Source organism: Panthera tigris, chromosome A3 (genome assembly GCF_018350195.1).
Source record: "Panthera tigris isolate Pti1 chromosome A3, P.tigris_Pti1_mat1.1, whole genome shotgun sequence".
NCBI lineage: Eukaryota > Metazoa > Chordata > Mammalia > Carnivora > Felidae > Panthera > Panthera tigris.
Genome location: NC_056662.1, coordinates 116869577 through 116894601, shown reverse-complemented (window position 1 = coordinate 116894601; position 25025 = coordinate 116869577). Strand labels below are relative to the sequence as shown.

Below are 25025 nucleotides of genomic sequence, written 5' to 3'. Positions count from 1 at the left end.
AGAGAGCCAAACCAGCCTGTAAGTGCAGCATTTGGTTCATCCTCCTTGGAAAGAAAACCACCTAATTAGGGTTGCCATGACAACTCTGTTTTCCTGCAGTATAACAGACCTATTGACCTGAAGTTAAGGTTGATGGAGCACATGTGCATGTTGATGACAGAAAGCATCATCCAAAATCTAAGAATATTGGCTCCATTTCCCTGCTAGCTTCTTTTGTAATTTATGCCCCTAGCAAGCATTTATTAAGCACCTTTTGTGTGGAGAGCTTATATAAACCCATGAAATATCTACATAGGAAGAAAGAAATGGTAAAAAACCCTCTCATGGAGATTGAATAAAATCCAGACACCTGCCCATCACCTTCATAAGCTGGCCCCTGCCAGCACATTTAGCCCCTCTCCTCCCACCCGCCCCGGAGGCTCTCTGTTTTGGCCACATCGACCTCTTCCTGATCTGCAAGCACTCCAGGCTCAGTGCCACCTTTGGGCTTTTGCACGTGCTGTTCCCTCTACCACAAAGATGTTGCTGCCATGTGTTTACTTATTTGGCTCCACTCCACCCTTAGGGTCTATTTAAATATATTTCCCCAAGAGAGGCTTTTCCTGATTGCTGTAAAGTTGCCTCCCACTACCTTCCCACGTAACCTAATTGAGCTCTTTGGCATTATATTTTGTTTCCTTCTTAAGTGCTTTTTGTTCTTTTTGGTTATTTTGTTATCATTTCATTATTGCATTTGTCTGTATTTTATTAGAATGTCTCTTATTAGAAACTCTATGAGAGCAAGAATGGTATTTGTCTTGTTTCCTGTCACACCTATTAATATTTGCTGAGTGAATGAAGAGGAGAGTGATGGACCATCATGGTAGTCAAGAACGACTCCAGATCACCTCTGGTACGCAGCAAGTGAAAGAGCATAGTTGTTTGTTTGTTTGTTTGTTTTTAATTATCCTTCTCTATTTTTAATAGATTAAGAGCAAATCGCTTGTTTATTATACAGTTCTCTAATGAGCCCCCCCAAATGAATGCATTACTGAAAAATGCAAACAGAATAAGGTGATTAAAAAGGAAAAAGAAAGAAAAGAAAGACTTCATGGACTGGCACTCATGTAAGTGTTTTGGATGATGGACATGGTTGGGTAGGAATAATGGCCAGAAGGCATTTTATGTGTGAGGAATGCCCTATATTCATAAGTGCTGTGTTGGGGTCAAATAGGCATTAAGATAATCAATAGGAGCATGTTTGAGTGACCAGCTGAACTGTAGGGAAGGCACCACTTGGAGAGAAAGCATGAAAGAAGCAGACACGTGGAATTCAGAATGTTTAGGAAGCGGTTCAGTTGGCCCGAGCGTTACAGGGGCCATCCTGCATTCAGAAAAATAAACAGTGGGCCTGAAGTAGAAAAAACAGAATGTCTACCATGAGGAAGCAATTCTCTATTTGAAGAAACATGTCTAAAGTTGTAGAGTCTCGGGTTGGGGCGGGCAGGGGGCTGGATAGGGAGAAGGAAAGTTTAAAAGGGCCCTTTAGCTGCCCTTTTACTTTAGCTGTGCTTTAACTTTCCTCCGGGGCAAATTTGTTTCTTAGGTGCATTAAAAGGGTGGCTTTTCAAGCATTTGACAGTAGATACCCACGAAATGAATTTATTTTTTAGTTTGGTTTGAATGTTGATTCTCTTTCTTATAAGAGAAACAAACGAGTACCTAAGTATTAGAACCCAATGGTAGTAAGAAGTAACATTTAAAACTATGTGTGAGCCACTTGCTAAATACCTCACATAATTCTTTAATTCACTTTTCACAGTAGCCCTGGGAGCTTTGTTATGGTCCCCATTTCATAGATGAGCAAACTGAGGCTCAGGGAAGTTTTAAACAGCTTGTCCCAAGGTCATTTTTCTGTGTGGCCAAGTTGGCTCTCAGATGCTCACGGTCCATCTGATTCCAGAGCAAGGGCTCCTAACCACCTCATTTTTCTGGCTCATTCACACTTCAGTCTAGCTTTTGTTATGTTTTTATTTCGTATCATGTTATACATCTCCATGCTTTTATTTGAGATGCTGACCTGTTCAAACTAAATTACTTGATGCTCGTTGCACAGTTATTTATTACTTGCCTACGATACACAAGGTATTATATAGCATATTAATAACATTAATTGAAAAATCACCTAGCCGGTTATATATTGCATTACATTAAAGAAAATTAAACTCATCAAAGTCATATTTTCTTTCCCTGAAATTCTCTTTGTGTGTCATATAGCAGTGGATCAAATATGAGCATAACAATTGAAAGGATAATTATTAGGACTTCTTGGGTAACTTTCTATGTTGATATTTAAATGGAAGAAGGAAAGTTACAAGAATAGAATGGTGAGCTGCCTTCTATCTTTTACCCAGTTTCACCCATTATTTACATTTTGCCCCATTTGCCTTGTCATTCTGTATAATTTATATTTGTATATTATGATTATTTTTTAACTCGGCCAGTGAAGAGTTGGGCACATGAGGCACTTTACCCTAACTGCTTCAGAAAGCATTTCCTAAGAGCATGGACATTCTCTCCCACCACTGCGGTGCAGGTCTCAAATCAGGAAATGTATCGGTCACACAGTACGATTATCTAATCCACAATCTGTATTCTAATTTTGTCAATTGTTCCACTAATATCCCTGTTCGCTATTTTTTACCCTGGTCCAGGACCCAAGCCAGGATCACACATTGTCTTTAGTCGTCGTGTCTATTTTTCTTTAGTCTAGAGCGGTTTCTCATCTTTCTTTATCTTTCTTAACCTTGACACTTTTGAGGAGTTCAGGCCAATTATTTTGTTGCTCAACTTGGGTTCGTTTGATGCTTCCTCATGATTAGATTCAGGTTAATGGATTTTTGGCAGCGGCGCACGTACCTGGTGTGTGTCCCGAGGGCACGTGATGCCAGCGTGATCACTTGGCTAAGGTAGTGTCCACAAGGTTTCTTTAACGTTACTAATTTTCTCTTTGTAATTAATGAAAAACTTATGGGGAGATATGTTGAGACTATTAAAACATCCTCATCAGACTTCCACCCGCTAGTTTTAACATCCATTGATGATTTTTCTAGCTTCTTTCCTTCTACATTTATTAGTTGGCTTTCTATTACAAAGAAGAGCTGCCCTTGTGTGTTTATTTACCCATTTACCTCTTTGTATCAGAAAATTTGTATTTGTCTATTTGTATCTATTTGTATTACTGATTCTGTTTTATTCAGTGGGGCATATGCCATTGCTATCATTATTTTGTTGCATAAAGAAAGATAACCCTGTCTCCAAAAAAAGGATTGTTTGGAGTGCTGTATTAGATTTCTGTTACTGCTGTAACAGATCACTGCAATTTTAGCAGCTTAAAACAACACAGATTTATTGTCCTACAGTTCTGTAGGTCAGAAGTTCAGTGTAAGTTTCACTGGGTTAAAATCAAGGTGGTAGGGAGCCGTATTCCTTTCTGGAGAATCTAGTGGAGAATCTGCCCCTGTGTTCACTCGGGTTGTTGGAAGAATCCGGTGTCCTTGCTGGAGATCACCCAATGATCTTTCCCGGCTTCTGTGGGCTGCCTGCCTCCCTTGGCTTGTGGCCATCCTCCTCCATTTTCAGAGCCAGCAACAGGTCCGTCTTGCTTCCAGTGTTTCTTGTCTCTTCTGGTGGCACGTCTCTTATTTACTCCTCTGTTTCCTTCTTCTGCTTTTAAGGACTCATGTGATTAGATCAAGCCCAGCCAGGTAATGCAAGATAATTATGTCAAGGTCTTTAACCTTCTGGGAAGTCCGTTTTACCATGTAAGGTAACATATTCACAGGTTCTGAAGACTATTCTGCCTGTTATTCTGCCATTATTCTGCCTGTCACAAATGCCTAACCCTGTTCAAGGCTTGTGCTAGGAACTTGCTTCTGTTTAATCAGAAAAAGACATCAGGCAGAGAATTACAAGCAAAGAAACTGTTCAGTGAGAGATTGTTTCATATTTTGTTGAAAGGAATAGGCTTATAGTCAGGAGCAGGGGCTGAGAAGAACATAGAGTATTAACAGGGCCTCAGTCACAGTTCCTGAATGGTTGGGCAGGCTGCGGAGAAACCACACAAGCATGGAGGGCTTAGTGTCCAGGTGTCCCTGTTGCAAACTGAAACTGTGGTACTATTGGCTGTAGGAACTTCCATGCATGCAGGGCTGGTGAGAAAGCACATATGGGGGACAGGCATGGCTCAGAGTTCCTACTTCCCGCATGGAGCACCCTCCCTTTTCACAGCACCTAGCACGCCTGTCTCTTAATCATGTGCTTTCACTTTTTTTTCAATTTTGTGCCAAGAAAGTTTATATGCTGAGATTGGATCTCTCAGTTGTTCCAGGATTTCTAAAGCTTTCTTTAATAAGACCGGCTTCTAGGGTTCTGAACCCAAAAAAAACTACCTTCCTGTGTACATCACTGCACTAGACCAGGGGATAACGAGAGAACCAAAGGGGATTTGAGAGTGGTTGGCCCCATCCTCACTGTGCATATAAGAAGACAATACCAAGAAAACTAAGTGATCGCTAGAGCCCCCACGGCCAGATGGTCTGTGGTGCGAGACAGGGTTTCGAGCAATGGTGAAATACATGGCTTTGGGAATTGAATGGCTCGATTCAACCCAGTGTCTTTCATTTACTGGATGAGTTAACGGAGTCAGTTACCCAACCTGCCACGCCTTACTGTGTATCTGTAGAACATGTCAACCTCATAGGTCTCTTATAAGGAGTAAAGAAAGCTAATGAATGAAAGCTTTCAGTACAACGCCTGGCGCATGGAAAGTGCTCGGTATGTGGTACCTGTCGTTACTGATCTTCTGACAGTAGTAGAATCTAGATCAATAATGTAGAACCCCAAAGCCCTTGGGATTTTAGGGTCCCAACCCTGGAACTAAACTATGTAAATACTCTGCACACCTCTCAGGTACTTCATCCATTTGGTTGGCCATTGCCCTTCCCATTACGCCTTTGCTCACCAAGTTCAACACCTTCTATGCTTTACATTCACTTATTTTTATACCTTGGCTTCTCTGTCTTTCTTTCTTTTTCTCCCTACTACCGAGGTAGTATGTGCCAGTTATAGCCACCAATACCAATTCCAGTACCACCAAAGAACAAAGTATACATGGTAAAATGTCTTCATTTTGTCCTACAATAGCTCCCCCTTACCCTGGAAGTTACTCAACATCATGATCTCTTCATTCCCAAGTGGGCAGCGGAATTAAAAACCCCTGTCAGTTGGATTTCCCTCCGTTAATCTAGAATTTCTGTCTCTCCACCACCACTGGTTTGTGTTCTCACTCTATTGCTCTCTGTCCCCTCAGAGGCCCAAAGAAGGCCTCTGAGATGCTCCGGAAGCCCCTGTTCTCTCTGACTCTGTCCCCTTTCTGCCTCTGTGTCTTTCCGTTCCTGTCTGGGGGATGTGCTCCCCAGTGATGTGTCCACCCTTCTTCTTCCCGATGCTGGGGCCAACGCTGACCTATGTGGGACCACCCTCTGCCTTGGGACAGTGAGCCTCAAGCTTTCACCTCAGTGAAAAGGGAGAGGGGAAATATGACTTACTAGGAAATACACGATATGTGGATGTAGTGTTTTCAAACTGTTGTCCCTATTAGCTCAGCTTGGGGTTTTGTTGTTGCTGTTTTAATTTAGACGTAAAAATGGTGTCATCTATTACATACCATTCTGCAACTCGCTTTTTCTTTTAACAATATATCATGGTCATTTTTCTAAACCATGACCTATAGGTCACTGTCATTCTTCCCAGTGGGTACGTTGTACTCCACCGGAAGGTTCTCTCCAATGTATTCAGCTCCTCGGTCGGCGGATGTTTCCCTTTGAAACCTGCTTACGTTTGTGATTTGGTTCTACCTGTGTGAACGAGCCATACATTCTCTCTGAGCACTGGCTCAGTCCTCACCCTTCTAAGGAGGCTCCTGTCTCTGAATATGCCCAAGTCATGTGTTGAGTCTGGAGGACAGTTAGAGCGTTTGCTGCTCAGGTGATGAGCATGGCTGCAGCTCGCGTTTGAGGAGGTGATATGAGTGAGCCTCAGGGCTCCCCCTGCTCTGAAGTGACCCTGAGCCCCTGTTCATTCCTAGCGAAATGAGGAAGCACGCACGGAAGTGAGTTGTCCTCCGTTTGCCACAGCTCATACTGAGAAACCTTCTCGGTCTGATTGAGAGAGAGGGACACTGATGTGAGCCTGGGGCCTTTCCTCTGAGTGGCCGAGTGGCAGGGGTGGACTGCTGAGCCCTGCAGACTTCGATGCTCAGGGTTTGCCAGACGGCCTGGAAGTTGCGGACCCCTCCCTGCCTTTCTCCTCAAAGACTGTAAATGTCCACAGACATCTGTGGGATTATTAGCTGGGGAAAGTACCAGGACTCCTGAGAGTTAAGAGTGTCTGCACCTGCCTCCTTACACCAAGAGGTCTGGTCAGCATGTTCTTCTTCCATGTGAGTCTGGGTGAAATTGCTTCGGGTCCGTTGATGCCAGTGATGCAGTTGTGCTACAGAGTCAGGACTCGGTGGCTGTGGTTCAGCCACCCAACTTTTTAAGTAAGTTGTGTTTGCATTCCCCTGTCTGCTATTAATATTGCTCTTTTAATAATGTTTCAGTTTTGAAAGCAGAAGAAAATCATAATTCTGCAGCAGTCACGAAAGTTTCAATAAACAAATTATTAGGCCAAACTCAATTATATTTGGCCAATTAAGTTGGCGTTCTCCTTGTCTGCATTTACCAGAACCCATTCCCTGCCTGACTAAACCTTTCTCCTTGTGTTGTGTCTGTGCCACGGGGTTGAAGAAAGCAAACGCACCTGCCTTGTGGGGTAAGCAAGCACCCCACAAGCCCAGACTTCCCAGAGCTGCCTGGGCCCCTGCGTGCCTCCTGGGCCCCCTGCTGCTTCTCCTCAGTCCTGCCCCACAATCTTGGCCCAGGAGTGTGCAGGCCCTTGTTGACTGGCATGGCTGTTTTGAATAATCTATTTTAGAGAATTTGATAAAAATAGTGCTTAAACCAATGGGGAGATATATATATATATATATATATATATATATATATTTTTTTTTTTTTTTTTTTTTAAGTGAAAGACACAGGTGAGTAAATTGTGATACTCAGAAACAGGCTCCCAGTTCTGCCAGATGGGTATTAACAGAACTGAACTCCCACTTTCTCCATTAGTACATAAACAATTTAATAAGATAAAATGCTTTTTACATGATGAGCATCTACTGAATGCGTGTTGTTTCTGTTAGAATTCCGATGGTGCGCATAGCCTGCTCAACCCTCATGTCTGCAGATTCCCTTCTCCGTCATCTTTTCCTGTCCTCCCTGTCCCCAGTGTGCTCCAGAAAATGGCTCCCTCTGCTTCCCAGGTGACTTCCGGAGCATGCCGCCCTAGGGGCGGGGAGGATGGAGGGTTCTGTGGAGGGGGGCAGTACTCCCATCAGGTGTCTGTGTCATGCTTTGGTGCGCTGGTGACATCCTGTGTGCACACCTGTGGGCATTTCCTGGGGCAGTAGCTGGCAGCGGGGCCAGGCATCTCTGCCCTGGCAGCGGAGTAGAGGGCGTGCTTCTCAGCAAGCAGTGGCCCGCGGTTCCCGCTCCTCTGCATCCACTGCCTTGATTTTATCATACTCTCGGTCACAGCGGGCAGCCGTGGCATTGCGGTGGGGAGGAGGAGCTAGAAAGGCGGCGAGAAAATCGGTGGACGTCCGGAATGACGTGGGTGATTTGGCTCGTAAAGGTGGAGCCGGAGCTGGGCCGGACGCTGCCAACATTGGAAGACCAATGTGATTTTGCCCGCAAGCTGAGAAGATCTTCCACTCCTAAGGATAGAAGACTTCTCCTTCTGTGTGTTCAGTACAGTGATTCTCATGTTGGGTTGGGGGCAGTTGGAAAATCTGTGCTATTAGTTCATACCGGAAGCAGCTGCAAGGTGTTTTGTTTTGTTTTATTCAAATCACACATTTCTTCACCCTGAGATTCTAGATTCTAGATTCTACCCTAGAATGGGGATGAGAGAAGAGATATTTTTTTCTTCTCCACCTTCCCTTCTCCCCAAGAGAATCGCTGGAGGGATACCACAGTATGTGTGTGTGCTGGGGCGGATGAAGGTGGAGAATCACTGCCTACTGGCTTGTCTGTCGACTGTTTATATATGCTGTAGAGGGTGTTCAAGAATAAGCTGATTTCTTGGGGTGTCTGGGTGGCTCAGCTGTTTAAGCATCTGACTCTTGTTGTGGGCACAGGTCATGATCTCAGGGTCGTGGGATCAAGTCCCGCATCGGGCTCTGTGCTGACAGCATGGAGCCTGCTTGGGATTCTCTGTCTCCCTCTCTCTCTGCCCCTCCCCCCTCAAAATAAATAAATAAACTTAAAAAAAAAAAGGAATAAGCTAATTTCCAACATTAACCAAAATGGCATGTGTCTTTTCCATGTGAACCAAACCAAAATAACAACCAAAATACTTACTTACCTGCATGTTATGGACAATTTAGTTTACCAAGTTAGTCACAAAAGATAAAATCACTACATCAAAAGTATTCAGCCTCTAACTGGTGTTTTCATTTATGATGAATATTATTCACCGGCTGTTGTTAAACATTAACTATAACACATATATCCTGAGGGAATGAAATAGTGACTTGGAAAAGTTTTGGAATTGTGGCATCTCATTGTTATCCGTAAATAGTTTATGTGTTGGACACGTGTTTTTAATTACTTAATTTATTTATTTTTAATGTTTATTTATTTTTGAGACAGAGACAGAGTGAGAGCGGGGGAGGGGCAGAGAGCGAGGGAGACACAGAATCCGAAACAGGCTCCAGGCTCCGAGCTGTCAGCACAGAGCCCAACATGGGGCTTGAACTCATGAACCATGAGCTCATGACCTGAGCCCCAGTCAGATGCTTAACCGACTGAGCCACCCAGGCGCCCCACATGTGTTTTTAATTTAAAACAAGAACAAAACAACACTTGAACTTTACACAATCCCTTTTGTGATAACTCTGGACGTGAGCGTGTCCCAGAGCCAGACCCAGGAATTGCTGCCACTCAGCTCAACAGGTCATTTATTTATTGAGATTGACTATTTTGTTACTCTTTATTGCTAAATTGTAGGTGCATTTCATCTACCCAGACTATTCTCCTGCCTCTCCCTGCCCCCGCCAAATGCCTTTTAAATCCCTGCAGGTGAATTCCGTCTAAACTTTGTCTAGCTTACAAAAATTGGGGGTGTTTCATGCTTCAGTCAGTGTACTCGGAGTGAGTGTCCCTCTTGTGATGGCAGAAGCATGCCCATAGAATGCCCAAGACGCTGGCTTAGGCCTCTGCCGACAACCCTGAGCTCTCACAAAGCGTTGAAGGTTTGGCCCGCATACCGTCAAGAAGCCAACATCCCCATCCTGAGTACAGGCCAGGCCTAAGGTTAGCAGTAAGACCAGCATTTCATTGCTTCATTTTCCTATTAAGCTCTGGGTTGCTGATGGAAGCAAAATTCCAATGTATTGACACACTACCACATTGTTAACACGATAGGGAGGATTTGATTATGGGAGAACAAGTCCAAAAACGGTAAATTGACAAAAAAAAAAAAAAAAAAAAAAAAATCCGAGGCCTTCCCTCTCCAGGCAGCTTTTGCGGTTGCATTCCTTTATTTGATGTGGTCCCTCCTTCTCGTGTGCCAAACGGTGCAGTGTGTAAAAGTGATGATGTTGCAGAAAAGGGCAAGGGAGGGGCCAGGAGGAGATAGGGAGTGAGCTGTTTAGTAACAAGAGAAAGAAAGCAGAGCTTAGGGATCAAAGACAGAAATACCTGTTTCTCCAAGCAGGAAGAGGAAAGAAACGTGGGATTCCTTGCCCTGTGCCTGGGTCCAGACTGAGCCCGCTGTCAGCTGGCACCTCTCAGGCCAACCCAGAGCAGGAGACAGGGAGGCCACAAGCTGCCTGTAGGTGAGAAGAACGGCACAAGTCCGAGCTGAGTGCCGGGGGTTACCAAGGGCAGCAGCGTTAGCCGGGGAGGGCCCCAGGGAAGAGGGGTGGAGAACAAAGGCTGCCTTCCATCATCAGATTATGGGACTGAACACGTTTTAACACCAGCCAACCTCGGAGGCAAGTCCTAAGACAAGCATTGGAATCTAAATGAGGAAAATGTTTCCATGCAAGAACAGGATTTTATTTATTTACAATTTTCAGGCTGGGCAGCTTTTCTAATTGTACGGTTTGTGACTACCCAAAGTGACATTTTCTGAGTTTTAAAATTATCTCTTTTTGCGCTGTGAAAAGAGCATATATGATTCATCTTAATATTTCTGAGGATCAGTCACCAACTAACAGCTAGTATTTTGGGTGGGAGGAAGGCTTTTGTAGGCAGCTTTTTCACCTAGCATAGACGTAGAAAGCACCAGAATATGCCTCAAGCTTCATTTGAGATCATATAAATAGCTCTCTTGCACAGTGTTCCAATCCAGTGTCATTATGAAACTCCCACAGCGCATGAGTTGCTGCTTAACGTCCACCTCACCCTCGCCTGAGAAAGACTAATGCTTGTGGTTTCCCTGCTGGTCGAATATGGTTGGTAAGAGGTTTGACCAAAGGGGCTTCTTTTCAATTTTGCTAACCTGATCCAGGTCTTTTTGGCTCTATTTCTTCTTGGATATATATACTTCTCCTCAGCACCCCTAGAACTGTCAAATGACCTAGGATCCTAGATCAAGAGTCCGCAAACTACAGCCTACTTTGTCTGGCTCGTGAGCTAAGAAAGATGGTTTACATTTCTAAAATGGCTAGAGAAGCACTTAAAGAATAATATTTTGTACTTTGTAAAAATGGTATGAAATCCACATTTCAGTGGCTCTGAATAATTTAGTTGGAGCACAGCTGCGTCATTCGTTTACAAATTGTCAACGGCTGCTTTCATGCCGTGGCGTCAGAGTTGAGTAGTTGCAACAGAGATGTTATGGACACAGAGCCGACACCATTTACTGCCTGGCCCTTTACTGACCAAGTTTGACGACCCCTGTCCCGGACCCTTGAAACCTTCCTTTTCATAATGACTATTTCAGAAAATATGTATACATTTTACTGACTTTTAATATCCATTTTGGAAATTTGACTCCTGTATCTTTCCCTACATTCATTTGACTTTAATACCACAAATATTTATTGAGTGCCTACTAGGAACTCGGCACTATTCTTTGTTTCTGGTGTAACAGCAGGGACCAAAACAGACCAAAACAGACAGAAGTCCCCATTCTAGTGAAGGGTGGTGGGGGGAGACGGTAAACAGATACAGTATGTAGAACGTTTTATGGACATATAGGCCATAGAGCAGGTAAAACAAAGACGAGGAGATACCTGGGCTGGAGGTGGCTTGTTTTAAATAGGTTGTTCAGGAAGCCTTACTAAGAAGGTGATATCTGAGTAAGACCTGAAGCGGGTGAGGAAGCAGGTCCTGCAGACGGCTGGGAAGAGTGTTCCAGGCAGAGAAAAGACCAGAAGGACTGGCCACGTGTCCGAGGCAGAAACACTGAGGTAGGAGCAGCCCCGGCTTACCCATGGGGGCAGGAATCCAGATGAGAAGGTACGGGAGATTGGACAAGGCTGACTGAATGTGGAATGTGAGGGAGAAGAGTCAAGGATGACTGGGGAGCCAGTAGGCTGGAGCTGCCCTTGGCTGCAAAGGGCTGAGGGCAGGAGCAGGAGGTTTGCAGGCAGGGTTTGCTTGTGCGGGTTGAGTTGGAAGTGCCCTTGAGACATCCAGGCAGAGGCATGGAGTAAGCGGTTGGCTGAGTCCCTAGTTGAGGAAAGGTCTGGGCTAGAGTATAAGTTTGGAAGTTGTCAGTGTAAAAGAGTTACGTTAAGCAATGAGGTTCATTATCCAACCTCAGAGGTTTCCTTATCTCCAGGACATCTCTCACTCTGTGACTAAACAGAAGTTCTTTTTTAACCTCTAATTTTCTTTCCTGCCCAGGTCACCACTGGCATGCACCAGGATCTACTCTTGTCTCTTCTTACCTCCTCCAGACAGATGCCCTTTCAGCAGTAGCTGAAGTATGACATAAGCTTTTCTCATAGGGGCAGAAGCTGTTCGCTGTGGTCCAGGCCCCACGGTCTGCTGTCTGCACAGTCCCTGGCCTTTGCTCTTGTGCCTTGCCTTCTTGTAAAGTAGAATCTCTGTCCTTACTTCCGGCCCCGTCCTGATTTCACTGCTCCTCTGCCTTGCCTTCTGGTTACCTGCAGGTAACTACACTGCCTTTTGTCCATGTGTAAACTCAGTGCTAATCACCCTTTTCTAGTTGTTTCCAGAAACATATTCTACTTCCCACGCTAAGCCTTAAAGTCCTTGAGAGCATGTCTAGGTTTTCTTCACCTTCTCGTCCGCAGTGCCTTTCAAATTGTCAGTGACCTAATGCACCAGGGATGGGGTGCAAGTTTGCTTTTCCTGCACCTTCCACATTCTCAGTCCCAGCTGTGCATCCTCAGCATCATGTACAGAGCAGCGGTGTGAGGACCGCCTGCACCTACATCCGTTAGAGAATCTTAAAATGCAGATTCCAGGGTCCCATCTCAGACCTGCTGAACCTAATAAATCAGCTTCTCTGGGGTGATGCCTGGGTATCTGAGTTTTTAACAGGCTCCCCAGATTATTCTCACACAATCATGACAACTAGTAGTGCAGAGAAAAGATCGCGATCCCATTTTCAAGGTTTCCAGCTTTAAGACCTTGGGCAAGTCCCCCATCTCAAGTCGTAGTCTTCTTATCTCTATAATGGGTATAACAACACTTCCTACCTACTTTGTAAGGCTGTTGTAAAAAAAAAAAAATGAGCACTTTGGAAACAAATTGTAAAGTGTTATGTTCTGGCACCCTGGCTAATCTCATCTTCTGGTATCTCTGCTTGATTTTGTGTGGGCAAGCCCAGCTGCAGCTTCTACAGATTAGCTCTTTGAGCACAGAGACCAGTAATGTGCACATGAAGTTGCCTAATGCTGTTTATGTGCCTGAGCCTTTAGTGACTAACAGTAAACAGGAATCAGGTGGATACCCTTCTCTGCCCTGGCCAGGCAGAGGCATTTTTCCCCCCTCGTTCTCTGTGTCTGCCATTGACCATCATTAAAACCAGCGTGCCATGAGGGAGTTGTAAAAATGCTTGTGGGTTTAGTCGAGGGTATAGTCGAGGGTAACTGTGGTGTGCGCTGATGTTTTACTAGCTTTATTGATGTATACTTGACAAAATTGTAAGATATTCAAAGCATACAGTGTCACGATGTGATACATGTAGGTATTGAACTTTTCGCAGTAAATATGTTATAAAAGTACACCATAGGAAGAGGAACCTCTGCCTGTGTAATAGCAGAGCGGTAAAGCCATTCATTGGAACCTCAGGGTTGTAAATTTATAACAAACTCATAGTCACTTTACACATTCCTGATGACTGGTCTTTGAAAATAGTTCCATTTCTTAAAGAAGTTGTGGTGCAGTCAACTGCAGACACGCGGCGAGGGATCAAAAGGCAAGAGGGAGAAAGCTTTTCTTTTGCCTGGTCTGTTCATGTCTCGTGTGGCCAGGCATCACTGTAAGTAGTTCAGACCAAATCTTAATACAACATCTGCCGAGTCCGTTGTTGTTTTGGGGGATTTACTTTAAATGCTTTTCCACATGCTAACAGAATCCTGATGGTGGACAGCTGTTAAGATCACCGTCCCTTGAAGGCTTTTTTAAAGATGTTAACAAACTTAAAAAACACATTTCCGAACAAAAACTTGGTTAGCTTTCATGTCGTGAGACATGTTCTGTCTGCAATCACCATATTCCATCTTTTGTATTTTTGTAAGCGTGAAGTCTCTTGGCTTGCGTGCCGCCTCCTATCTGCTGAAACTGCCCATCGTGTCCTCCGGCCCTCAAGAGTGCTTCTGGGTTTCCTGGGGTTCGCTTGCCTACAATGAAAAAGGCCTTAATTGCTTCTTCAGGTACCTGAAGCAGTTGAATAAATGTTCCTGGAAGCAGCCTCAGTGGCTCAGTCGACCCAGGCATCTGCCTGAACCACCCAAGCCAGAAGGAGCCCGATAAAGCTGATACACGTGGAACCGATATCCGGTCTGCAGACAGGGATTCAGAAATCGCAGAAGTGATAACCTGAGGGTGGGGTAGATTTAGGTCAGAGACGCCTGGATTTAGTTGACTCTGCCATTTACTATATATGTGACCTTGGAGAGGTTCCGGAACTTCTCTAAGCCCTGGCCTTCCCGTCTGTAAAATGGGATAACGCTTCTGGCGCAGCTTGGTGTGAAGCAGAGTTGATGTCATATAGGAGGCCACTGAGTAGAGTGCCTGACACCTACCGCTTCTCAGATGGACCTATTATTCCCTCTTCGTCCTGTGGAAAGTTCACTCACTGTACCAACGAAATCCGTCATATTTTAAACTCTTCATGTATACGGTGCCCAAGCAAGGAACCACTGATTCAAATTGCCCATATAGTATGTCTTCACATTCTTAAGTTACTCTATTTAATAATTCCGTAACCTTCTAAATAATTTTACTTAACAATTTCAGCTTCTTTTTAGACTTTTCCTCCAGAGGGACATTTTCTAAGTATTCAGTCATATTTGTCATTGTCTCAGAACATTTCCATTTTCGTATGTCCCTCTAAAAATGGGAAACAAGAAATGGAATACAGTACTCTAATAAAGACCTGATTTATGCTGAATAGAAACATTGGGTTAGTCACAAATGTAGTATGGCCAGCCCTCCATTGGTGCTCAGTGAACCCCTCATCCAGTTTGACTCCCCATGTTTTCTTCTACTTGTAAACTTGTCTCTGTGATCTCTGTTTTCTCCTGTTATACTTGCTGAGATTTTTTTTTTTTTTGATTTCGAATTATACCCTGATTTTGTTTAACTGAGGTATCCAGAGATTCTTGAGACGGCTCAGAGTTGAATCCATGAAATGAGGCAAGAACTAACAATAGCACTAGAAAATGCTTTGCTAGGAAAAAAGAAAATCCCGTTGGGAACAACAAACAAACAAATAAACCAGGGTCTCTCCTTAATGTACTATTTGTGTGCTTGTGGGTTTTCAGAAGCTATACGTGACTTTTTTTCTCTATCCTGCAAGTTAACTTGTTGTGACATATGGTGTCTTAAGAACAAGTGAGACGGCACAGTGATGAGTTTCATGGATACAAGCTTTTTTGAGGATAATTTCAGCCACTTACACCGCTGTTTCAGGCCATAGGGGGGTGAGAGTTTCAAATTTCTCACACCTCTTTCTATGAAAGAATTTCTGATGAAAAAGGACGTAGACTTTGGAACCAAGAAGACTCTGCGGCTCGCTTGCCTGGGTAACCTTGGAAAGATACTTAGACCCTAAGACCCTTGGTTTCCCCTTCTGTAAATTGGACTCATTAGGTCCACTTGGCCGGGTTGTTATGAGGTTTAGAGATAGTGAAGTGCCTGGTAGGGTGCCTGGCAAAAGTGGATACTCAATAAATACCAGTGACTTCTGTTTTGCTGTAATGGCCCTCCTGGCGGGCCACCAGGAAACATACTCTGGCATTATAGAGTGCTCCAGATTCTTGAGGTTCCCTGGCATCTCTCTACCGTGAAGGGAATTAGCAGTGGTGCCCTAATCACATCTCCAGAATGGGAAACTAAAGTCCTTAAACACAGTTAGGCATACAGTTAGTGTTTGTTGAATTGAATTGAAGGCTCACCTTTCCTTAGGATGTCTCTTAGCCTTGGGGCTTAGTGGCAACTTGTGTCCGTCTGACATCCTGGAAGTTCCCCGTGTCAGTGCTTGACCCTCCAACACTCCCCAGAATCATATTGTGGAGGAGGCAATGTCCTCTCCCTCGGAATCCCATCCAAAGGCAAAAGCTGGATGATAACGCTGAGCCAAGTGTCTCTGAAGGGCCTTGACATAACCCTTGACCACAGCATGCTCCAAGAGGAGGCGGTTTAGAATGAAGTCTCTCTTGGAGTGCTTGGTGCTATTTTAATATTAACGTGATTGTGATTGTTATTTCTCCCTTGAGAGAGATGGGTCTTTTTGAGAGGAGTGTTACCCCACTGCACTGATGGGAGCATTGAATAGAACCAAGCAGAACAAACTTGGCAGAAGCAAGAATTATAATTGAAAACCACTGGCCCTTCTTGCTTTCTCCAGTGCCAAGTCATGTTTTGCTCAGGCTAGTAAGGTAAAACCCCACGTGGAGAGGAAGAGTTACTGTTCCATAATGGGTTAAAATCAAACCCCATTGTCCCAAGTCAGGCCTTCAGACAGGCTGACTCCCTGCATTTTTCCATGTCAAAATGCTCAAAAGTATTTCCTTTGTGTTGTTGCACTGTAGCCAAGTCAAGTCTTCAGTATTAGAAGTGCTCTGAGTATTTGCAGACAGAGCCAGGTTCGCAGAGGGCTCTCTTGGCTGTATTTGCATGGAAAACCATTGTATCAATACATTTAACACAGACAGTTCTTGTATTTGACTTTTACATCCAGTGAGACGGACCTGGAAATGCTTTTCTGGCTACCTTTTGGTCTATTCAACTCCATTGTTGGACAGATTTCTCAGACTCTGGTCTTGTCCTTCTAATTTGTATCCACAGATTCAGTTTCAGTTCTAAGAATTATCAGCTAATTTCATGGCGCATTTCAGTCAATAAAGAGATAGATGGTATTTTCTCATCAGAACAGCCCCTTCACCCCTTTCTCCTCCTAATTTCAACCTGAGATGCCCCCCCCCCAGTAGTTGATTTTCCGTCACTTTGTACCCCGCTTCCTCACCTCACCGGTCTGAAGATCAGAAGAATCAACAGCAGTGGTCCCCTCCACCCCCTTCTCACCCTGTCCTCAGCCCCTTCCCGCCGCTAAGCCAACCGGTCCAGCCCTGTCTTCTCCAGCCAGCCCTGCATTCCTGGGAAGAGCTCCGTGAGCCCTGGAATCTGCACAGGCTGAGCCTTCTGTTGTACGTGCTCAACCCGGTAGTTTTTGATTCGTGAATATTAAATAATTAGAGATCACAAGGCCTTACCTCCATCTTGCACCTTTTAAAAACATAATAGCTTTTTTATTTCATGGCACTTGACTTTGTTTATTGAGCATGATCAGGGCAGCATTCAGGCTATAGCAAACCTGTTAAATATTTACCCACGAGGCATATATTTATACATGAATCAGCAGCACTTATCAGTGTGTGACGCTGGAAGCAGGTTCAGTACCCTCCCAAGCTGAGGAACTCCCGAGTTAAAGAAAGGCTGCAGTAAGTGCCATTTTAAAAATAAACTCTCACTTAAAGCAATCCTTCGTAGTATCGGAAGCACTTCACTCACTGAGGCTCACCCTGTGCAGCCAACTCGGTCACCCACAGTGAGACATGGCAGAGAGGGTGGCTCCTCGCATCTGAGATCCAGTGAATCTGGTCGTTTGGTGGTTGGGGTGGGAGAGACTGAAGTACGAACAAAATCGACAGGAATGCTTGCTCGGCTGCGGTGTGGAGGAATGTCAGGAGAGATGGTGGGCTGTACAACACAGTGCCTGCTTCAGGGGTAGTCGGAGTGCTTCTGGAAGCCCTACAGCATCCCTGGAATCCTGGTCCCACTCACTGGTAGCCAGACCCACTGTTTCTTCCCGTCCCTGCAGCCCTTTCAAGAGTAAAAGCCCCCTGCTCTCAGGGAGGCACGGAATTCAGCAGTAACAGCCTGGACTCTGGCAGTAGGCAGGTCTGAGCTCAGATCTTGACTTTATCATTTTCTGGCTGTGTGAATGAACCCAAGGAAATTTCTTCTGCTCTCTGAGCCTCAGTTTCTTCACCTGTAAAATTACACTGATAATTGTCACCTCATTGAATTGTGGGGAGGATTAAGTTCGATCATGAGAAAGCACCTAGCAACAAGTGTTAGTTCCCGATGAACACAGAAGCAGAGTGGAGAGAGACGGGCCTGGCGGCCAAGCAGACGGTCTTTGGATTTCTCCACATCTCTGCTTCTTTCCATCATTACAGGTAATTTTGGTTTAATGGCTGTATTTCAGAAGCAGAGAGAGTCTCAAGTTTAGAGGATTACCCACAGACTATTTTCATTTTTTCTATTCAATTTAATGAATGACTAAGAACTTATCCTGTAATATTTTATACAGGTCAAAGCCCATTATAATCAATTCCAGGAAACTGTTCAAATTATTTTTTGGAATTTTATCATGCCAAAGATTGTTCCTCTAAGCAATGAGAAGCTGGATCTTGGTATTTTCTGTGTCACACAGATATTTCCCCCAGTAACTACAGGATATAAATATTGGATTTGTTACTCTTGTGCTACAGAATTTTCTTCTGGATCAGTTTCCATCCTAATGGAACCAGTAGAACCTTCCGGTTTGAAGTGTGCCCTCTGTGTACATTTGCATACAAAAGAGGGGACAAAAAGCCTTCTTCCAGTTCACAAGAAGTCATAGGAATTTTCCTAGCCTTCTTCAGAGTTTAGAGTAAATCTAAGCCAGTGTCTGCTCTGAGAGTAGCAAACGGAAATGATGTTCTTGCTGATTCTGTGCAGTTGCAGGCTGTAGATGATTCATTAATGTCATACTTAGTCAAATGCTGTCTCATAATTTTCTCAGTTGTCAGAGTTGTTGTGCTTTTTAGGTATCATCTGAATAGAAAAAAGTCAACAGCAAATATTTCCACCCGATGTTGACTTCCTCATATCACCTGGGGTTTTATTTGTGTGTTGGGACATTTTCATTCCATAAATAAATAAACAAAATATTCATTCCTACCAGAAAAATTAATTTCAGAAATCTGTAGTCAATAGGGAGACAGGCTGGGTCTGGAACCCTTTCAGTAGTTCTGTGTATTGTTCTCTGTATCGCAAACCCTCGGCTAAGTCTTTCTGCTCTAAACTATTTAGGAATGATTTTCTAGACTGTTATTGTGAAGCACTTTGCTTCCGTTTACTGCCTTGTAACTGTGGGGACTTGGTTAACGAATTATCACAGCATTAACAGATCTTAGGGGCCTTTTTACACCCCATCATATTACAGAGATGGTTCAAGGGGCTTACAGCAGAAGACCTACACATTAAGCTAAAATTCAAATAAGAAAAACAAATTAGGACCAAAGGAAACTGAGAGAGAAAAGAAGATAAAATCAAGATTGGATGATTACGAGAGGTGCCTGCTTGGGTGGTTCAGTCGGTTAAGTGTCCAGTTTCGGCTCAGGTCATGATCTCAGTTCGTGAGTTCGATCCCCGCATCGGGCTCTGCACTTACAGCTCAGAACCTGGAGCCTGCCTTGGATTCTGTGTGTATCTCTCTCTGTCTGCCCCTGCCCCACTCGCACTCTGTTTCTCTCTCTCTCTCAAAAATAAATAAACATTAAAAAAAAATAAGAACAGTTTAAAAGAATGAGATACGAACTGTATACTGCTCAGGACCTGGAAACTATTTCTGGATCCGTGTTGTGTCGTAGTGCTTGGTTTGGTGATTTTTGACTGTACCTTCTTGTTTAGATGGATTGGATGTCAGTGTTGACTTGGACTAGTTACAGACTTCCCACCCATATTGGTCCAGAGACACAGGACCAGGCGGCATGGTGTTCCAGAAGGTGTTTAATTAGTTGCCACCGTTTAAAACTTGAGACATTAAATATTCTGGATTTCTGGCTTCACGTGAAAAATTGAGCTCCTATAAGACGGGGCCTGTGTTCCCACGTGGCAGAGATCAGCTGAAGAGAAGAGGTGGAGGGCCCTTTCCACTGGGCAGAAACTCCAGTTCTCTGTGCTCGTTTCCATCACCTACCTGGGCCGGGTAGACCCTGGAGTCTGCAGCCCCTGTCCTAGGCCACCTGCCTCACACTAAACATGAGGACACTAAAGCCCAAGGAGGCTTCCCAGGGCCCCCAAGCTGGTGAGGGCAGAACTGGTCCCTCTGGTGCACTGTTGGGAGCGCTGCAGCAACTCAGTTCAGTTCAATTCAGGGGTTTAAGGAATGACTTCTGACTTCTCTTTGCCTGGCACGTAACGAAGGGGATGAAAAAAATGTGTTTCCATACTAGGTCCAACCCATTACTATTGGTAAGACATTTACCCATGCCAATCAGAATGTGCTAATTTGTACTCTTGTGTGACAGAATCATTCGTTGTTATTCATCGGTAACACGAACACGCTGAATTAACAAAGTGGGTTAAAATAAATCTAATCATAAAGCGAAGCCCATATTCCCGTTGTCATCATTCCAAGCGGTTCGTGGGCAGACCTTGGTAAGAGAAGCCAAGTCTGTGAGGGTACCACTTCTACCTTGTCGGAGCCCTAAGACAAGTGTCCCTTGTCCTCTTGTCCTTTCAGTGCGCTTGGAGGCTCCTCAGCTCTTCATATCCCAGCTTTCCCAGGAGGAGGATGTCTCATTGATTATGTGCCTCAAGTATGCCACCTGCTCACCAACAAGGTAAAAGCAAGTCTCCTGACCCTCCCCTCGCCCCTTGTAAGGCTCCTCTCTCCAGCGTGGCACCTACACGGCCTTGTGTGCAGGCGCCAGCTTCTTCACCCCATCTTAGAGTCAGTCTCCACCTGACGTCGGCCTTTCTTACTGTGAATTACAGCTCATCCGTTTCTCTCCCTAGTTCTTCACCCTCCTTCCTTTTCTAAGGATTCTGACCTCCTGCTCCAGCCTTATCTTCATCTTTTAAACTTCTGTCTCCTTCTTCTGAAATTTCCTTTGTGTCCTGAGTTTTTGCTAGATCGTTCACCTTTGAACTCCTCCATTTCCCAGTTATCTGATGCATGCATGCATGGCTTTGCGGGGGGGGGGGGGGGCTGCCACTGGCTAGCATCAAGGTAATTCACTAGAGCTGCCTTCAGCTCTTTCTGTTTCTCTGTACCTCACTTTTTAGTAGTGAGTTCCTGATTGTCCGTGTCCTGTCCAGGAGCAGTTTGCCAGAGCCCCGCTCCTCAGGGCGAGATCTCCAGGTCAGCCGGTCCAATAACCCAGCACATCAGATTATCGAAAGCTTTCCCTGAGCTGCATTTATGAGCCATTACACTGCCAAGTAGCTGAGTTTACGTTAATGGCTATTGTTAGATACTTTTAAAAAAACATAAGAATATGCTCGTTCATGTCCAGCCAGTGTATTTAGCTAAATACTGGACGTGTTAATCCACAAGCAATACTGATTTACTCTCTTCTTCTACATGGACTGACTCAGTTCACTTAAGTTCCAAAGTACTGTTTTCTATGCCCCTATTGACTTGTTCACATTGGCTTGGAAAATAAATCTTTTGTTTGTCTCTTTCTTTCAAAAGATGGCTCATCTCTATATAGGAAATATTTTAAAAGTACAATAATATTTCAGAGTCTTCAGTATTAGTTTTTAAATGTCAGAGAACCTAAAATCTGGCAACTCTGCAGTCTGTGGGCTTGGCACAGATTCCGGGGCATCTAACTCTCGTGAAGTGGACGCTTCTCATTGGACCAAATTCCCCCAGCCACTGCCCTCCTTGAGGACTGATCGGAGGATAGAATTCTTATTTACATTGTGGGACTTTACACTGCCTTCAAATCTGTGTCCCAGTATTTTAGAGAAACATGCAAATTTGGTCTTCCAGAATTGAGAAGAAAAGCCTTTTTTTAAAGCTCTCCAATTGAGATTAATTTCTAGTCATACATTTTTCTCCAAAAAATTGTATTACCATTTTCCCAGAAATATAAGAATCGGTTTGTTTTTCTTATCTGGTTCCCTTTCATTAATTTTACTTGTCTTTTAAAATTGATGTTCTTATGCTTGCTACAAACGAGGACAGTATGGGCTGCTTTTAGAAACAATCTCTTCAAATGAATTTCCATAATTACATGGGAATCTATCTTTATAGCCAGTTTTGTTGTGGGTTTCTGTTAAAATGGTTTTCTGTTTTTAAAATCAAGTACACAGAACTGTTTTCATCCCCTTTTTAAACAAAGCCACTTAAGCAAACTTATCATCTGTTTTTCTTTTCCCAAAATAACATTTCTGATCCTGCATTAAGCCTGCAAAGTAAGCACTGTTTTTATAAATTGACATAAACCCCTATTATATAAATAGAATTGTTTTACTTTTAAAGGGTACAAAATGGCTATCACTACCAATTGTGTCAAGGTTATTTCAAGCACTTTATCTCGAGCTTTTGTTAGCCATGGAAACTCATTGTGGCTATAGCCAATAAAAACAATTTGGGGGGCCGCTTCCCCCCGCCCCGCGCCGTTTCTTTGAGCCACTGTGAGGACATTATAAGGAATGAATTTTTGTGTTAGTAGCTGATGGGTAAATGACTAACTTTCAGATGCCCAGCTTAATAAGTTCACAATTTTTTTTAAAAATAAAAACGGTCATTTGGTGATAACAAGGAAATCTGAAAAGGCAAAATAAAATCTATTGTAACACTCCTTCTTCTGAATACTAGGAATTTGAAAAGAAAGAATTAAGCATTATCCTGCCTTTTCAATAGGAGTCCTAATTCAGGATAAAATAGCCCCCGTTAGATGTGAGGAAACTCTTCTTTACAGAGAATTCCAGATGGTAAGTACACAAGGAGGGTTAGAATTTTTAAAAATCACCACTTTTCGGCTCCTAATGAAAAATCTGATTCAGACAAGGATCTCCAACAGGTATCGAAACCGTGAGGTAAAAGGTCGAGAGGGGACTAGGTCTTCTCATGCCTCGAGAAGCATACCCAGGGGTCACTGCTGGCGGCAGCAAAGGGGAAACCTCCCTTTACGATGGATTAGTCCTGCTGTCGTCCTGCTGTCGTCACCTAAATCAGTGATCAAGCCCACCATCACTTATGAAGTTGTTTTGCCAAAAATATTTAACCTGAATCTAGTCTAGTCTAGACACATTATTTTTTAAGTTTATTTATTTTGAGAGAGAGAGGGAGGGAGGGAGGGAGGGAGAGAGAGAATGCACAGGCACATGTGATTAGGGAAGGGGCAGAGAGAGAGGGAGCAAGAGAATTCCAAGCAGACCTCGTGCTGTCAGTGCAGAGCCCCACACGGGGCTCAATCCCATGACCCTGAGATCATGACCTGAGCCAAAATCAAGAGTTGGACGCTTAGCCAACTGAGCCACCCAGACACCCCCAATCTAGTCACACCTTTAGTCTAACTTCCAATTAATAGGAATTACAGGGAGTAGAGGACAAATACAGGGAGTAAGGAAACAATCAGAGAGTCTAGAATGCAGAACATTCTACAAGACAACTAGCCCAATCTCTTTGAAAAGTCAGAATCATATATGTGCATGCAGGCATGGACACATGCACACACGGTCGTATTAATCTACATTAATAGACTTTCTAGATTAAATGCCTGACCCTTGAGTATGCCCTGTCTTTTAAAAGAACATTTTGGGGACAATTGGGATATTTTGAAAACGCCCGGGGCCCTAGATGAAGTCAGAAAATGGCTGATAATTTCTTGGGTACGATCATAACATTGCGGCTATGTAGGAAAATATCTTACTTTTTGGAGGTACATGCCCAAGTATCTAGGGAGAAACTTCCATGGTGTCTCTAAGTTCCTTTGAAATGTTTCAGCAAGATTGACTGATAGCTTGTTAGGGAGGTAGATGGCTGGATGAAGCAACCAGACAAAATACTCATAGTTGTTGAATACAGGTGGCAGGAATATGGGTATTCATTTAACCATTCTTTCTACTCCCTGAATCTTCGAAATGCTTTGTAAAATAGCATTTGAATACTCCCTGTTCCTCAGCTTTGGGTTCCTGTTCCAGGTGCAGTATGTGATTCAAGGATACCACAAAAGAAGGGAGTATATTGCTGCTTTCCTCAGTCACTTCGGCACGTAAGTTCCTCTGTGCTTAAACCATGTACCAACAATGTCCTCCCGTCCTGATGGCCCTAACGCGAGAGCTTGATTGAGAAAATAGCAGCTTGCTCTTGTACGGAATAGCTTTTCAGTGCCACTTTGATTCTTTTTGGTATGTTGCTTAAGCTAAAGCTCCCAGGAAGACATTTTTTAGGATTTTGCTACATATCAGAATCGCGTTATTGATTGTGGAGCAGAATTTGGAGCAGCCTCACGACTAACCCCAAGCCCAGCAGTAACGAGGGCAGCGAGGCCTGCTTGTTCTTGAGCTCTCTGCAGTGTGCACAGCGCACACCTCCAGCTGCTCCCCGGAGTCGTGAGGGAGGGAGCCACGTGGGCATTATTGGCACGTTTGACTGAAGAAAGCCCTGGACCTTTGAGAAGTCTTGTGACCTGCCCGGAAGAGACAGGGCCAGGGCGGGAACCCTGGTTCTCGAGACTCAGGCAGGCTTTTCTCAGGGAGGAAAGCCGGCGTTAGACGCAAAAGCAGCGACTCACACTCGGGATTAGGAGTTGGAAGAAGGCACAGAGAGGGGAAAGCAGGCGTGGGGCTGGGGAGTGCATCTCCTCCTGCTGCCGCCCCCCTGGCTGGCCCCCTCCTTCAGGTTGCCGGTGGCCTGCTGTTCTGCAGCTCTGTTTTCCTAAATGGCGTCTGAGGCCTGGTTGAGCTTCTGCCCAGGGCTTAGCTCAAGGGCAGAGGGACCGTGTTTTCCCCACAGTCTTCTTCAAAAGATGGAGCGCTGTACCCATTCAGGGGGGCTGAGCACTAAGGGTGTTAGCGATCTGCTTATAGCCCACCTTGTTCCAGAGAAGGTTTATAAAGATAGAAAGATATATATAGTCACACAAAGTTAAGATTTTAAACAAGGAGATGAAGAAATTGGGACCAAAAAAATTGGGACTAGGCAGGAGCGGGCAAAACAAAGAATAAGGTTGGCCATTCCCAGGGATATAATTTTACAAACTGTAGCATAATTATGGGCAAAATTTCTGATTCCTCAAAACAATTTTAAGAAATTTTCTCATTATACATAGTGGAACTTTTTATGCCTCCAAAATAGAACTGTCAATATCTAAACAGTGTGACTGTCTCTCACATAAGCCTTTAATACTCAACGATTTTTTTTCAGCTTTACTTACGAACATTTTG

The 25025-nt window shown here is 44.1% G+C and overlaps 1 protein-coding gene across 5 annotated transcripts in view; it reads left to right on the top strand.

The window, feature by feature from the left end:
* BABAM2 (BRISC and BRCA1 A complex member 2) overlaps positions 1-25025 on the top strand; it is a 395194-nt gene that overhangs the window by 289493 nt on the left and 80676 nt on the right. For all 5 annotated transcript variants that reach the window (XM_007088867.2, XM_042982266.1, XM_042982264.1 and 2 more), the window contains exons 8-9: positions 20365-20464; positions 23781-23851. In XM_007088867.2, the coding sequence (XP_007088929.1) occupies positions 20365-20464; positions 23781-23851 (171 nt within the window). The remainder of the gene's footprint in view (positions 1-20364; positions 20465-23780; positions 23852-25025) is intronic.